The sequence below is a fragment of the Gasterosteus aculeatus genome, chromosome 8 (genome assembly GCF_964276395.1).
Source record: "Gasterosteus aculeatus chromosome 8, fGasAcu3.hap1.1, whole genome shotgun sequence".
Taxonomy (NCBI): Eukaryota; Metazoa; Chordata; class Actinopteri; order Perciformes; family Gasterosteidae; genus Gasterosteus; species Gasterosteus aculeatus.
In genome coordinates, this window is record NC_135695.1 from 887,976 (window position 1) to 905,768 (window position 17,793).

Genomic DNA, 17,793 nt, shown 5'->3' on the forward strand with positions numbered 1-17,793 from the left:
TGGTTGGAACGTAAGCATTGGGATAAAATATGAGTATTAGTCAATTGCCTTTTAAAGACATGTCTCTAGTAACTGAATCCGAGCAGATTTGCTTGTTTTACTTGACCTTTCTCTGATGTTGTACTATTGAGAAAGAAAGGAGGCAGAGCGCTTTGACAGCGTTAAATGAGCTGGGATTCATTCCATCGCAGCAGCTGCATGTACGTGGCTTTCCAGCTAATTGGTTTTGTCACCACGAAGCCCAGGGCTTCTTTTTTAAGATCTCCTTTACGTCATGTATACACAGCGGGGGAGAAGCCGTTTGGACCATAAAATGCAGCTTCTGGTCGTCATGGCAGCTCAGCCTGCCAAGGCACATTCAATGTGTGCATGTCTGATACACTTGTACTGCTTTGGCTGCAGAATGTCTATTCAAGGAAGCACTACTTCAAAATAAGGGTTTTGAAGAAGGTAAAGTGAGCTTTTACGTGTAGCATACAACAGGCAGAGTCGTGTCGACATGGGATTCTAAAGAGGACAGTTTTGTTTATGAAAATCAATAACATGGAGAGTAATCACATAATAACAACCACACAGACAACTATATTTATTATATTGATTTCAGTTGTCGTAGTAAAACCAGATCATAATTCATTGTAGTAGTAGCGCAAGAAAGTTGACTTTTTCCAAAATGGATAATTGATTTGATGTTTCTTACATTTCTTGGACGTTGGCCAGCATCGGCCGTGAGACAGGATACGTCCTGGACAGAGACAACATTTTCCCTATTCTTTGGCAAGCTTCGACGATCTCATTAAGCCCACAGCGTTATCCAGGTTTCAACGAGCACCTGCAATAGTGGAACCGTGGATCTGGGGCTTGGGTTGCCGGACAGATGCCATCAGCGAAGCTCCAAGGTGGACAGGTATTAATTTTATTGAAATTATGATCCAAAGAACAAAAGAAATTGTGGATTTCATACACAACAACGATGGTAACAAATAGATAAACTTAATTTATTAAGAAAGGCATTACTATTAACTGCCCACTATATAAGGTTACTACACAGTGTACCGCGTGTAATTCCACGTCGAAGCAGGAGCTGGGCCTCCTCGGCTCACAGGGCAGGCAGCGCTCTGCACTGCGTTGGCATTTCATCACCACAACATCCTTACCGGACATTTAGATTGGCTTTGATAGCATAATAGTCCTTGAGATTCTCACTTCATCCCATTGAACTGCGGATAGTGCAGTCAAATAATTGCAAAAGCTGGACATTATTTTGTTGTGCAAAGTATCCGACAATACCACGCAACGTTAAGTGAAAAAACAGAATCTAAATGGTTGGAAGAGAAACTGCAATATAAACATGGTTAGAGCATCAAATTGCATAATTTCAACACATTCCGCTAATGGAGCCCTTCCTCATGTGGCGTAACACAAACATATTTTCGTGCCTCACAGCCTGAAGTCAAAATCCATATTCCTTTCGTGTTCAAGTAGGGTCACAAACTCGGGTTTTAAACCTCTGCAGTTCCTGTCATGGCGTATTTCACAGAGCAGTGGGTGAACACAGAGCAGAGCTGACAAGTGTCCCCGTGTGAGTAGAGCAGGCCCGGGCTCAGAAACAGCTTGACTCCCTGATAAATGGACCGGTCACTGGCTTATTAGCAGTGTCGGTCAAAATGAGTCAGTTAACAAAAGAAAAGAATGGAAACACACTTTAGATCTGACATTCTCTTTAGATGTGACACATGCAGTGTTGACACATCCTGACATACGGAGACTGCTCAGTGACTACCAACCACTCGGGCCAACGCTCTGTACCCGAACATGCGTCACGTCACGACAATGGCAGCAGTGTTGCTTTTACAACTCATGAGCTGGAGAAACAGCGTTGGTAATTGGTTAGAAACTATGAGCTAGAGAGGTCTTTCAATAACCAGGTGAACCTTGTTATTTAAAGCTAAATACTGAGGGAGGATTGTTGGGCTTTTGCTACAGCTTAACCTGCAGAACAAGACGAAAAGAGACGGTGCAATCCTTTAAAGCGCTTTGTTTCTATCTGCATGGATTTTAATGAGAATGGCACGAAGCCATTGCAAAAACAATAAAATTCACAAAGATCCAAAAAGAAATGGCCACATGTTGGAAGAGGGAAATGAGTAACATCTTCAGAGAGTAGTTGGTAACTACAGGGCACTATTAAGGGCTGAAATGACCAGATTTCTGAGTGATCATGGCGTATTGACTCCCAAACACGTCTTCTCTCTGGCTCATTTGAATTCATAGATTGCACAGTTTGTATGCACGCTAGTTCTATTTTTCTCTCTTGATTGCTCTGCTTAGTGTTATTGGCTCAAAGGCAATATGAATACTTTGCCACATTGATAATTACTGTCACGGCACAAAATAAGAGGATATGAACTCAGCAGCAAAGCCTGGTGGTTGTGTTTGCAACATCGTTTGTGAATCATAATTTCACACGTTGCAGACTGTGGACCAAATCCTTCTTTTGGAATTCGTCCATCACTTTGTAGACTTTTAGTCTTGTTTGCATATTTTTGTGCAATCTAACAGTCCACTGGAAATCCCTGTACATTGGTACACAGAGCAAAGGTGTACTCGGTTTTATGAATGTGAGTGTGTTGTTTCATAGTGAGAAGGTCCTGTGTTCTATCCTTCTATTCACAGATTTCCTCTTCGAGTCATAGACTCGCCTACATGACCCGTTTAAGGGACTGCCTTCCTTCAAACACGCAAAACTCCTTACCAAACATCTGGTAAAAGAAACTGTGATTTAACATGAAATGAATCACGTCATCAAAACAAACAATATTATAAATATTACAAAACCTAGACATTTCACTCATTAAACTGTTCTTTGTAACCCTCAGTAGTTTTGGATTATGTAGCTTGTCTAAGTCATCAAAGAAACAATAGTAGGAGACCTCTTAAATTGAACAATGATGTATTAAACAAATAGTGCAAAGTCTTTGGGGCTTGGACTCCATCCTGCCGTAGGACCAGCCAGGCGATGCCCTGCTTGTCCAGACACGGGTGGTGGTAGTTGTTCCAATAATATGATACACGGTGTTTTACTGCTGATTGGAGGCGTGGGGGGTGTAGGAGGGTGGAGGAGGGTCGCCTCTGGTGCTTGCTGAAATGACACCTGATAGGGGCTTTCGCCCCTATCAGGTCTCCATAGATCGTGGTTCCTTCGGGACCCTGGTCCTGACACCTACCGTGGCCATGCTGACGCCTGCTGCTGCCATCATCATCATCATCATCATTATTTTAGATATTAATCATATTACTTTACTCATAAACCAACATTACCCTCTCCTAAAATCTCTGTGCTCTCCCTCCCCACAGGATTCTGTGGATGGTGGTTCTATCTGATGGTGGTTGCCTCTACAGTGGTCCTGCTGTGCGCCTGGCTTACTACTCACAATTACTTGAATCATTTCTGTCATAGGAATTGCATGTATTATACATTGTTCATTCTGTACACATGGCATCCATTGTAGTCTGTCCATCCCGGGAGTGGGATCCCTCCTCTGACGTTCTCCCTAAGGTTTCTTCCCTTTTTTCCCTCTTGTAAGGGTTTTTTCATTTTTTGGGGAGTTTTTCCTGTGCCGATGGTGGGTTTCGGGGCAGAGGATGTCGTATGTGTACAGACTGTAAAGCCCTCTGAGGCAAATTTGTAATTTGCGATTCTGGGCTATACAAAATAAAATGACTTGACTTGACTTGACAGCAGCAGAGAGGAGAACAGTTGTTAAAGTTTGACCAATGCCATTGGTTCACGTAAACGGTGAACCAGCCGGCTAGTTGGCTAGTTCACACGTAAACGGTGAACTAGCCAACCAGCCTATGTCTGGTTGGCTAGTACTCAGCGAGCCACACCCCCCAATCAGCTGACACGGGGAGCTGCAAAGGCTTGTTCAGCTTGTTACGCCAAGCTTCATTTCATATTTTCTTTCCCGAATCAAGCGAGTAGTTTTGTGGCAACTATTTTTTTCCATTGTCATTTTAACACGTTGTGTTCCCCCATGTGATCATTTCTTGTGTTTCTGTGAGATCACAATGACCAACAGTCATCATCGAAAATGACAACAATAGCGCAATTTCAGTTGAAACCTAACACACACAGGCAATGCTTCATCGGTTTATATGCAGCTGTATCCATGGACTACGTCTGTCTCCACTAACTGTCTTCATTTGGGTACATGGACCAGATAGAGAGAGGAACCACTGGAAATAACTGCTCTAAATCAAGTGGGTGTGGAAATGCCCTTGAATGCTGGCAGAATCATTACAGTACATGATGTGCTCTCTGTTTGATCTGCTCCTTTTGATGTTTAACTAAGGCCTAATGCTCCCACACAGGTCCTTCCTGGGAAGGACATCTGACTAATAACCTCCTATGTAAGACCTTAGCCAAGATGTCTGCTGCTAGTCTCTTCTTTGATAAGTCAGAAACTTGATCGCGGGACAAGTCCTGTAGAAGGCTGACAAAATCAATGATACGAAGGGCTCATTAAAAGTGTATTTTTATTCATTTTTTCCAAACTCTCATCTTTCTCCCTCATGTTGCACCTCCCAGGTCTCTTTCCTATTCCAACTGACTTTCAAGCATTGACATTGTGGGCGTTTGTTACATCAGCAAGCAATAGAAGGAGAGAAAACTGTAAAGCAATGTACAAATTGAATTATTTGCACAATAGGAGTGGCTTGGGTAGGAATACTGTGATTAGATGAATGCTAGATGCGAGACACAAGGTGAGAGGGACGTTGGAGTCGAGTCCTCACATGCATCATGTCTCCAGCAGCCTCAGCCTGGAGATCATGAATCAGGAAACATTTATCGCCATAATATGTCAGACATTCAAGGAATCTGACTTGGTTGGTGCATAACAGCAGACTGTACGACAATGGACAACAAGACACGATTGTTCTAGGCTACTAAGAACTACAAGTGATCAATTTCTTTAGAACGTGGCATTCATGTGTTCACAGCAGCTCTTGGAATGAAGCCTCCATGAGTTGTAGCTCTAACCTTGTTATGCTAATGTTTCTGCATGTTTGTTTGCCACCACCAACATAAATTGCTATTGAGTGAAAAGCATTTCTCCGTTTTTATGTCACCACGCCGACAGCTAAACCGTAGTGTGTGGGGTGACATCACATTAATTACATCAACTTCTTGTATCCAGCCCGGTTATAGCCGTAATCCAGTGTCAGCTCACTCTTGTTTTGGGGGTTTATAGCAAAAGCAGATGCAAATGTAGAGAGAATACATCCAATATGGAAACCTTTGAGGTTAAGTAGGACATCAATTAAGAATTGAAACACACAATTCACATGACATCATCATGGAAATGGCTTTAGGTTACATGACGTTCCATACACATATGATACATAATCATTATAGCAATTTCCCAGTCAGTTAAGTCCCAAGGATGAATGATACGGACTCGTCTGATCCTTTGCCAGTGGAATGACCTCTACATTCAACAGAGTCTGAGTATATGGCTATATAGAAAGAGGGTTAAATGCAATTAAATTAATAACCATTGTTATAACACTCTATACATCATTATACAATACATATATAAAGGCATCATATAAATCGAATATACTCCCTGAATTAGTTTATTAAAAATGGGACTGGCTAAAGCATTACGTTTTCATGTTTACTCAATTTTATTTAAATGTGACCATCATAATCTACAGCGATCTACATCCCCCCAACCAACGGAACAATAGCGCAAAATGAATATATATGAAAAAAACAATGAGCCTCTCATCTGTCAGAAGGAGGGAACCGTCATAACCATTCCACACATTCTTGGTCACTACTCAGATGACTTGAGTGATTGGAGTCAGCCAGGGTTACTTTTGAAAGACATTAAATGTGTCCGTCACAAAGCAAGGATCACTAACTAGCACTAGCAGGTTTTCCATTAGCTCCCGCAGCCGACCGCGCTTGAGTAGTGGCCCAAAGTGATTTATTTTCCAATGGCAAGCAATCTACCGGCACTGCCACGGCGATCGACCTATTTATCTACTATGTTAAATAGGTTTTATGCGCGTGTCTAATTTATTCAGAAGGATCTGAAAAGAAATGAAAACAGGTAATGCAAAAGAAGCAGGGTGTTGTAGTCAAGGTAGTCTGGATCCCCTCATTCATCAGAGAACGCGCCAAGTGCAGCAGACCGGATTAATCCTCCTGGATTGGATTAAATCCTGATCAGATTCTAAAAACTGGTATTTCAAAGGAAATCTGATCCTGAAGTTTCAAAATCAGATTCGGGAATCCAATCCTGCCTTTTGATCCGGATAAAAAGCTGTTGAGTATTTCAAAACTTTAGTGGGACATCTGGATCAGTTTGAGCCTAAAAATCAGGATTCCCCTGATCCCACCTCAGAGGTGGATTTGAGGGAGATTACATGTAAAGGTTAACAGCCAGTGTAACTGCTTCCAAAGGTCTTTGTTTGACAAAACTCCTATTCCCATGTTTTAGTTTGAATATAAATGCCTTATTTAAGTAACAGTTTTTGTTTAATGTTATACCCACTGATAAAGGCCTCCACTGAAAATCAGTCAAATGTATTTAGTAACATGCATTCAGCACATACACTTTTTTTATATTATTTTTTATTTTTATAGCATAAGCTCAGAAGGTTATGCCATTTGGAGCAGGTCTGTGTTAACTGTCTGTCCTCTCTTTCCACAAACATCTGTAAAGAAAAACAAATATTGACATTAAATTAAAATGGTGGTGGTACTCTTCAGACCGTGTGTAGCGCAGGCTAGCTAGCTTAGCCTTGCAATTAGCTTAGCCTCAGTGCGTAACGTGGTCCGTTCGCCACTCATCCTGTTCTGTTTGACACGTGGGGGAATACCTCTGCTGTATGTCGCCCCTCTGTTTGGTTTCCTTTCAAAAAGCTCTCCATCTCCAACTACCGCCTCGGACTCTGCGATCAAAGGTAACTGACAGCCAGCGGCGGTTACGTTTCCGGGGTCATCTTGGTTTACTTCCGGTTTGCCGTAAGTAAACAAAGATGACCCTTGTAACGGGGATTAAAATATTGTATTGCATTCATCTCACACATTAATCACGTATTAATCAAATACTTACCAAAAAGACCCTGGTGGAGAATGAAAAGAAAGTGCGAGCACGAGGTCTGTTCCTATTTATACAAGACCCAAGGCTTTTTCTTTTTAAAACATTTACGAAGCCAGTTGTCGGTTGAGGGTGTCAGGGTTGGGGGGTGGAAGGCAGGACTCAAATGCAGACTTCTCCAAACAAAACACTTTAATAGTCAAAAAGGTCAAAAACACAGGAACCGGGGGCAAAAGCACATAGGCAAAAAACTACAGAGATCCAGGACGAAAGACAAGAACAAGCGTGGCAAAAGACAATGACACAAGAGACACACGGCTTAAATACACTAGGGAGGTGCAGGTGATTGGACACAGGTGGAAACTATTAGACAATCACAGGGGACAACGGGACAAGGCAGGAAGTGAAGTTACCCGGGGACACAAGTGGCAGAAAACTACAAAATATAACATGAAGTGAACCACACCGTGACAGTACCCCCCCTTAAGGGCCGACTTCCAGGCGGCTCACACTAGAGCGAAACAAGGGGTGGGGGGGAGGGAAACCAGAGACAATGGTCGGGCCACCCAGGAAACTCTGGCGGGCGGCCCGGCGACCGGGGAGCCTCTGGGGGTCGGCCTGGCGGATAGGCACACTGCCGGGGAGCCTCCGGTGGTCGGCCCGGCGGACGGTCATTTGGCCGGCTCCGGAACGTCTCTGGCATGGCAGGCTCGGGGACACGGGAACCCTCCGGGGGGGTCGGCGGCGGCTCGAGTTCGGGGACACGGAACACGTCAGCAGTAGTCGGCGGCCGCTCCAGCTCGGGGACACGGAACACGTCCGCAGCAGTCGGCGGCGGCTCCAGCTCGGGGACACGGAACACGTCCGGAGCAGTCGGCGGCGGCGGCTCCAGCTCGGGGACACGGAACACGTCCGCAGCAGTCGGCGGCGGCGGCTCCAGCTCGGGGACACGGAACACGTCCGCAGCAGTCGGCGGCGGCGGCTCCAGCTCGGGGACACGGAACACGTCCGCAGTCGTCGTCGGCTCGGGGACACGGAACACCTCCGCAGTCGGCGGCTCAGCCCCCCCCATAACCCACCCCATAGCCCCCCCCTTAAGGGCCGGATCCCAGACGGCCCTCAAATTACCAACGGGAGGGCGGGAGGGAGGGAATCTGAGTCTCGGAGCGGGGACTGGGGGCGTCGGGGCCATGAGTCTCGGAGCGGGGACTGGGGGCGTCGGGGCCATGATTCTCGGAGCGGGGACTGGGGGCGTCGGGGCCATGATTCTCGGAGCGGGGACTGGGGGCGTCGGGGCCATGATTCTCGGAGCGGGGACTGGGGGCGTCGGGGCCATGATTCTCGGAGCGGGGACTGGGGGCGTCGGGGCCATGATTCTCGGAGCGGGGACTGGGGGCGTCGGGGCCATGATTCTCGGAGCGGGGACTGGGGGCGTCGGGGCCATGATTCTCGGAGCGGGGACTGGGGGCGTCGGGGCCATGATTCTCGGAGCGGGGACTGGGGGCGTCGGGGCCATGATTCTCGGAGCGGGGACTGGCCGAGTCGGGGCCATGATTCTCGGAGCGGGGACTAGGGGCGTCGGGGCCATGATTCTCGGAGCGGGGACTGGGGGCGTCGGGGCCATGATTCTCGGAGCGGGGACTGGGGGCGTCGGGGCCATGATTCTCGGAGCGGGGACTGGGGGCGTCGGGGCCATGATTCTCGGAGCGGGGACTGGCCGAGTCGGGGTCGGGGCCGAGAGTCTCGGAGCGGGGACTGGCCGAGTCGGGGTCGGAGCCGAGAGTCTCGGAGCGGGGACTGGCCGAGTCGGGGTCGGAGCCGAGAGTCTCGGAGCGGGGACTGGCCGAGTCGGGGTCGGGGCCGAGAGTCTCGGAGCGGGGACTGGCCGAGTCGGGGTCGGGGCCGAGAGTCTCGGAGCGGGGACTGGCCGAGTCGGGGTCGGGGCCGAGAGTCTCGGAGCGGGGACTGGCCGAGTCGGGGTCGGAGCCGAGAGTCTCGGAGCGGGGACTGGCCGAGTCGGGGTCGGAGCCGAGAGTCGGGGAACGGGAGAGCGCTGCGGCGGCCCAGCGGGAACGGGAGAGCGCTGCGGCGGCCCAGCGGGAACGGGAGAGCGCTTCTTCCGCTTGCTCCTCCTTGGGTTAAGGAGGTCCCGGAGCTCGAGGCAGGCGAGCTGATAGCTCCTGGGACCAAAAACAAAATTCGTTTTCCCGCTGCCAGAAGGGACTTCTTACGTCCAAGTAGTCCGGGCCGTAGTCTGGCAGCGGGTCTGCTGAGTCTCTTGGTCGCGTCATTCTGTCAGGGTTGGGGGGTGGAAGGCAGGACTCAAATGCAGACTTCTCCAAACAAAACACTTTAATAGTCAAAAAGGTCAAAAACACAGGAACCGGGGGCAAAAGCACATAGGCAAAAAACTACAGAGATCCAGGACGAAAGACAAGAACAAGCGTGGCAAAAGACAATGACGCGACAAGTGACACAAGAGACAGAGGGTGTGTAGGTTTATATGGGAAAGACAACTTTGAGTTATGTTATTGGGCCAGATTGGGCCCAGATTCTGCAGCCATCAATGGGCCGCAGCCTGTCTCAACCAGTTTAGGCCTGTGGCTATCATGCCAGATTTGGTCCAGGCCTGGCAGCCATCAACAGGCCAGAACTTGTTTTAGTGCTGGTTGGCAATTAACCCGGTGGCCATGTCTGAGCCAGAATAGGATCATGTCTGTAACAGCTACACCTGGGCCAGATATAGCATGAATGAAATGGGCCAAAGCTGGCTCACATCTGGCCGCATCGAGCCGGAACACAGCCGAGCTAGCCGACACTCAGCCGCAATACGGCCGAGTCTACTGGCTACCTGGGTTGTTTGCTGGGTCTCTGTGCTTGTGTTTGAGGTGAGGTCTCTCGGAAGGTCTTGCCCGAATGAAACATCGCAGACTTACCCAGATACGTCCTAGAGGGCTTTCCGTTTCCATGCCTCCTCTGCGTGGTGACACATCCTGTTTCTTGCTCGACTGTCTTATGTATTATCACCAACGCTGAAAAGGAATTTTGGTTTAATAGTGACCGAAATGTCCTCTTTGGCTCATGGATGAAAAGATTACAATTTGCCGATTAGAAGTCAAAGGTCACTGTGAACTCAAGACAGAATTATTTTTTGTCATAAGGCAATTATAATAATATTATGCATGACAATTATAATTATGTTTCAAGGTTATTTTATGTAGTGATAAGATTTTTGGACATGCATGGATACTAATATAGTTTAGTGGAAATATGCAACATATTCATTTTAGTCTTTCCCGTTATAATCTTTTATGGAAATAAAATCAGATGCTCTTAAACTCATTTATATAACACCTTTTCTTTTCACATTTGGTTGTGTTCCGCTGATGGTGGTGAACTGCATCGTTCTCAATCCTCTGTGTCTCTCTTGCCTAATCTTTCTTGATCATGCTACAGGCAAAGAGCCTGACGATAATCTAGAATATTAATGTATCATTTGCTCCCTCACACACACTCATTTTCAGGATTGCATAATCGTATGATCTATGTTAGGACACATTATTTCCATTTACTTGACATATTTTAGTCCTTCCCCAGATACCTCTTCCACGCAGCCGGAATAAATGGCAGCATTAATCTGTCCTCTCGTGCACAGATGGTTTCACAGTCGCCTCTTTAAAGAACAATTGGGCAGCAAACACATTGATACGGCCAAACAATATGTGTTGGGGAAATGAGATGGATACAAAATAAAAAGTGCAGGATAATTCAAGTATTTTAAAAGTGTTCCTTTTGTCAGTCTGAAACTCTTGGTCAAGGTTAGGAAAGGATTCTTGCTCCGGTTTAAAGAAACCAGCATCGACCGTTGGGAGATGGTAGGGATGCAAATAGCGGCCTCTTATATCAAAGAACCACTCTTTGTATGCTGGGCCATCCTGCTACAACTAGTCCCTGAGGCTTTCTCTGCTGTTGGAATTGTAACTTTTCAAAGCAGACCGTCCAGCGGGCACTTCAGGTGTAGGAAGTAGAAAGTAGACAGGACTTTCTCTCTACATCTCTCTTTGTGAATTAATGATAGGACTATTTCTGCCTGCGTACACTTAGTGGATGTAAGGCAATGGAGGCTTTAAGGAGACAGATGTTTAGTATCACAAGCAGCCGGACATCTACTCTACTGTCAGTGCAGAGCATGGCTATCCATTAATCAATCCTCCGCTATGGCCGCATGTCCATGTGTCCTTGGTATGGCAGCAAATCACTGTCAAAATTCGAGGGCGCAAATCGGGTTGATGCCGGCACATTAAGAGCAATGCGTCCAGCTGGCAGACCGGTCCGTCAGTCTGAATCTGTGAATATCATGCCAACTTTACCGAACTATGGAGGAGCATGCGCATATCTTGTCTCATTATTTAGATTTTCCAAAAATCAATCGGTATTGAAAGTTGTCAAGATATTCACAGATTCGGACTTCATTCTACCACTACGGACCGGTCTGCCAGCTGGACGCATTGGTCTTAATGTGCCGGTAATGATGGTAAATGATGGTTGTAGCTGGTTGTCATCCACGCTCCACTACGGCTACAGAGAGGTGTCCTTTGTGTTTTGACAACGTTTTATCTCATAATTTCGCTTTCTATCTCCTTTCTTCACTGCAGGAATGGGCTTCCAATCCAAATGCATTAATTAACATAATTAAGTTTAAATTTAAATTTTAGGAACGAAGATTGACCGGTAGATTGAGATCTTTGCCTTCCGGCTCAGCTCTCTTTTCATCACAATGGTGCGGTAAAGGGAGTGCAATACTGCCCCCGCTGCTCCGATTCCCCGACCCCCAGGTACTTTAACTCCTTCACTTGGGGTAAGGACACATTCCCTACCCTTAAAATATATAACAAAATAATGTATTCAATAGAAAAGGAAATAGCTGACTTGGTTATATCCAAAGGTAACCTATAAAGCTCACCAATGAGCATTGTATATGTTGGATATAGAGTCCTGCCAGTGGCCAAAAGATGTTTGTATAGAATATTATCCACACAATGTAGAAAAGGATGTGAGTTTACAGTTAATGGGATTCAAAGGGAGTAAACTGTGAACTATTCTTAACCTTACCCCCTTTTGTTTATTCAATATTGTGATATAGCCTTTGCAGCAGCGCTTCTCTGCATGAAATTGAATGGACAATATGAATGTGGTGATGTCCAAAGACACTCTGGAAACAAACAAGGGGATGGCGTGTCTGCTGAACTATCCATCCATCCATCATCAAACCGCTTATCCTGCACACAGGGAGTGTGTGCAGGATAAGCACACTCCCTGTGTGGAGTCTATCCCAGCCAACTTCAGGCGAGAGACACCTACGGGCAATTTAGAGTCCCCAATTAACCTGATCCCCAAAGCATGTCTTTAAACTGTGGGAGAAGAGAACCCGGAAAGAACCCACGCAGATATGGGGAGAACATGCAGACTCCACACAGAAAGGCCACTGGGCGGAGTGGAACCAGGACCTTCTTGCTGTGAGGCGACAGTGCTAACCACCACACCACCGTACCGTCTGTCGAACTACTGTATTCAAAATGAAAATAAGTGGATGAAAAGTATTTTGGGGTTGTAATATAGTTTTGACTCACTTTTTTTGTTTGAATAAAATATTGTTTTTCATTCTTTGCTTATATATTTTTTGATATTTGCTGTATTATATTTGACAATACTTCACAGATGAGTCTTATACGGGCTCCAGTGAATGCCACCCCCAACACAAGCAGTATATTAAGACATGAGCCCCAGGATCACACCACCATAAAGACTTTCTCACTGCTCAGACTCCCCTCATCGAAGGCTTTACAGAAGTGCATTAGACTCACAGTTTTATCCCAGGGAATGGATTCTATATTTAAAGTTTACAGCCTGTAGGGATTTTATCCAAGGTCAGTAGTAGATTACCTATTTGGCTCATTGACTCGTGCGCTCTGTTAGATTCCCTTTTTTAATGTGCATCTGTGATTGATTTAGCCGATGTCTTTCTATGCTCGTGCAGACCCTGACTGATGCATGCAGGGAGCAATAGGTATGTAGCAGTGGCCCTTGTGCTGAATGTGCGATCGATGCAAAGACTCCCCTCGCAATAATTACCTCATCCAGGAGCAAGGGAATGCCTGAGGCTGAGTGTGTGTGTGAGTGTGTGTGTGTGTGTTAGCCTTTCTGCCATGGTTTCTGAGTCACGGATAGTTGCAAAGCATCAACGCGCGTAAAGCTCCTCTTCATCAGTATGCAATCAATGCTGATGGATGAGGAATGAAGCTATGAAGGTAGAAGGGAGAGATGGATGGACGTAGGCAAGCAACTGCCTAATAAAAGTATAGATTATAGACTGAGATTTTGTGTTATATCACTAAGTCAAATATATGAGAAAACATGCTTTTGTATTATTTTAGACACGCAAAGGGAATTTCAAACCCTTAACAAACCCACCACTACCCGGATTAATTGAGAGCTACCATGGAGCCCACCCTGTCACTTACCGGTGGTGTCTATATTTGGGAAAAACAAAAGTCCTTTTAGAGAAGCTTGATATATTTTTGATTTATTCAGGATGTGAAAGGGAATCAGGTAAACACATGTAATAAAATTAAAAAAGATAAAGATAGAATAGAAAGAAGATGAAGAAATAAGATAAAGAATCTATAGATTACAATAGTAAAAGTGAAGAAGCATATCATCATATGATTGAGACAGAAATTAAGGAAAAAATAATGAAAAATGTAAGGCCTGGAAGCGTCCTTCATTCAAATGAATTCATTTTCTTTTGTATAGCTCAAAATAATTATCCTCAGAGGGCTTTACAGTCTTTACACATAAGACTCGTGAAACCATCACATCGGCACAGTAAAAGCTCCACAAAAAGGAGACCTTCAACAGGGAAAAGAAAGGAAGAAACCTCAGGAGGAGACGAAAGTAGCGATGCGCATTAATGAGATGTGAATTCCTATAAAAGGTGAGAGAGAGGAGCTGGTTGTGTCCTAGGAAGTCCCCCAGTAGGCCTATGGTAGATCATCTAAGGGCTGGTCCGGGCTAACCTGAGCCAGCCCTAACTATAAGCCTTATCAAAGTGGAAAGCTGTACGCTTTGTGTTAAATGAGGTTACAACCTGTTTTTAGTTCAGCTTACATAATATCCAGAGGTGTTTCTAAGATTCTGCCCACTCATTTTAATAAATTGGATGGTCAACCAAATTATAGACAGTTATGGATATATTAGTTGAATTGGGTTATATAACCCTGGTGAGCCTTACATTGTGGCCAGCGGATGTCAGAAAACAAGGAATGATGAAAAACAAGAGAAGAGAAAGAGCGATGTTAGATAGAAAGAGATGAAAAGTTCCAAATCACTGTGGAAAGCTGATGCCAGCTGAGACCAGGAAACGCGCACGCACACACACACACACACACACACACACACACACACACACACACACACACACACACACACACACACACAGTGACAGGTAGGGGAGTGGAGGTCACTGTCGGGGGCCTCTTGTCACTGGGCAGTTTGGAATTGACACCTGACTGCTGTATGATGTCTCTCTCTCCATGAGTGTGTGTATTCTGTCAGTGTGAGTTAGATAGAAGCTGTCAATTCTGCTCTGATCCCCACTAACCCTCAGTCAAACAACATGCCACAGTATTAGCTGCACATGTGCAGCCCAGAGAGGTTCACATCAATCACATTCTTTGAGTCGTAACGCACTCCAACCAAAAAGAAGTTGTAGCTTTAGTTTTTTTTATCTTTCTTTGTGTTTTCCGTATCTCTGTCGGATATTTATTTCACAAGGCGAGCACTTTATCTATTGTTTTCCACAGACAGTACTCCTGGCACTACTTTAGGGCCCCTTCTGTTTTAGTTGAGTGATAGTTAATTAACTTAATTTGTGCCGTAGAGGGAGGCCCTACATACCGGGCAGACAGAATAGCACAGCGAAAGCGAAGCTTTCAGAGAACCAATCTAAAGGTCAACGGTGTCATTGTTCATTATTCTTCAGCCGTTATATTGGGCAATCAACATTGACTTCAAAATGATGTCAATGTAGGAAACTTGATAGTATGTAGAAAATGAGATATTAGATAAGATGATGATACATACCCATTTCCAAAAAAGTTGTCTTTAATGCAGAAAGGTACGATCCTTTTCTCGGAAACAAAGCTCAAAGAGCAACACAAAGTCCTCTAGAATCAAACAATGCCAATCAGGAATCAGGAATCATTTATTAGCCAAAATATGTCAAACATACAAGGAATTTGTCTTGGCGGTTAGTGCGCGACAGTAGACAGACATGACAACAGTGCACAAGTAATAAAATAAAGTGGAATGAAATGCTAATGCAATGGGTTAGTAGAATAAGGCTAAGGCTATGGGTTAGTATAAAACAAGGGAATAAAGTTAAAACATTTTAAATATTAAAAAGTAAAAAAGAAAAATATTAAGCATAAAGTGCACTAACAAACAAGCAACAGACAAGTGACAAAGTGACAAGTGACGACAAAGTGATGCATTGCAGTTAAAGTGGCATGTGCTAACTAATGTTACACACTAGTTACTTTAGTTGTGGTTGTGATGGCTCACATTGGGCCATGGTTTTACTACGACACGTTACTTTGACCTCTATAATTCTACTACTAGCTTGACACATAATAACATTGACATCTTCACATCGTGTCAATGGAGATCATTTCAGGTGGTTACAGGGGGAACCTTTCCAACACATCCCCCATGTATTGCTGTGACAGTGATCTCTGTATGCAATGTGCTTTATGAACAGGAAACACATCCTCAGACGCTGGACGTCCACTGGTTCTCACACATCTCACATTTTGAAAGAAGCGGTTTCTGTTTCTTAATGCGTATTCAGCACATAGAAAGCACAAGTCAGCTCTTGCTTATCAAATTACTTGTCTAATTAAAAAAAGAGAGCTCCAGACTAATATGATATGTGAGGACCAGCCTCCCCTTTAAAGTCACTGAAGATAAATAGTTTCAGCCTAAAATAACTATGTTGAATGATGGAGGAATTATTAGTCATCAGGCTTATCTTCTGACTTAAAGCATCTCTAACCCGTCTAGTGATTCATGTTCCATTATCTACTCCACACACAGATATGGGCGTTAAAACCAACAGCCATTGAAATCTTCATTGAATTATTCTACTTTCACAGAGAGACACTTTTCAGCATCAACCTTATGGACAGACGTTCGTTGAAACGTTTTTAAAAAATATTTTTGGAATGTCAAACTATATCTGAAGGCATAAATTATTGCTGCCAATGAAAGAAGTTGAAAAGAGCGAGACTTGTCATTTTCTCATCAGTAGATGGCTATTTGATGTGAATCGTATGTGTTGGATTGTGCGCATGCACGAGTGAGAGAGGGCTTAAGCATTGCCAGGGTGTTGTCATATCTGTATGTGTGTGTGTGTGTGTGTCCATGCACTGCCAGATTGCATGATACAGATCAGATACGTCAAGTAACACCTGTGTGCGGCTGTGGGTCTATTTTGTGGGTGTACGTGTATTTGTCTAGTTTAAGATAGTCATGTTCATCCCTCTGTATAAACAATACAAGGTAACTGAATTCATCCAGCTGTAGCATCACATTTACTGTGCAAGAAATCAGGTTCAAGTATTTCACAAATTATTCACTAAGAAAATAAAAGTACCCCCAAACTTTTGACTGATTTTTTAAATGTTTGTATAACATAGAATATTAAGTGAAAAAGGATTTCCCTGTGAGTTTGCAGTTAATGGGATTCAACAGGGGGGGGGGACTGTGAACTGTTGTTAACCTTACCTCTTGCAGCCTTTACAGCAGCGCCTCCATAGTGACGTCTATGCATGAAACGGAATGTACAATTTGAATGTGGGTGTGTTGATGTCCAAAGACAAATACAATGAGGGGGTTGCATGTCTGTTGAACTGCTCTGCTCTGACAAATGTTGTTTTTTCCTCCCTTAACCCAATGTCTCTGAGATGTACAGCTGATGCTACTGTATGCACTGTTTCAAAGAGTTTAATGCCTGTTGATCCTAAGAGGTTTATCCTCAGCTAAGTCTTCATTTTCAACAAAGAAAAAAACCTTTTTTGCCTCTTTTTTCTTCTTTTTTTACAAGAGAACCTCTTTTCTTGCTCATCTACTTTCTTAAGTGAACCATCACACAGTAAAAACTTACTGTTAACATGTGAAGTGGACTTTGTGTCCACTGTTTACTGTCTTCATGTCATGTGACGATTCTTCCAGAGAAAGTCGCATTAGAAACATGAATTATTGACATAGTTTTCTTTTGAGAGCATCTTTTAAAAACTATATGTGTTCTTGATCACCTTGTTTTTGCTTCATCTTCTCCTTCTTGGTCCTATAGGTCCCCTTACAAAGAAACACACTGATGATTTAGGTGATAGTGACCGCACGGAAGACGAAGGTATTCCCCCCTCGACCCCCCCATGTCAAACTGATTTGCATGACAAGGGAAACCAAACCTTCCCTTCCTCGTCCAATTTTTATCTTCTTTGATTTTCTTACATTTCTTGTCTTTTTCTTGAAAGTGACGGACATTTTCTTTTTGCTCTTTACTGGTAAACCCTTTTTGGCCTCGATGTGTTTTGTCCTTTTCAGCTTGATGTTTAAAGTT

The 17,793-nt window shown here is 44.6% G+C and overlaps 1 protein-coding gene across 4 annotated transcripts in view; it reads left to right on the forward strand.

The window, feature by feature from the left end:
• nlgn1 (neuroligin 1) overlaps positions 1–17,793 on the forward strand; it is a 268,080-nt gene that overhangs the window by 81,050 nt on the left and 169,237 nt on the right. For 2 of the 4 annotated variants that reach the window (XM_040183287.2, XM_040183285.2), the window contains one exon: positions 17,524–17,583. In XM_040183287.2, coding sequence (XP_040039221.1) covers positions 17,524–17,583 — 60 coding nt within the window. 4 annotated transcript variants of the gene reach the window in all.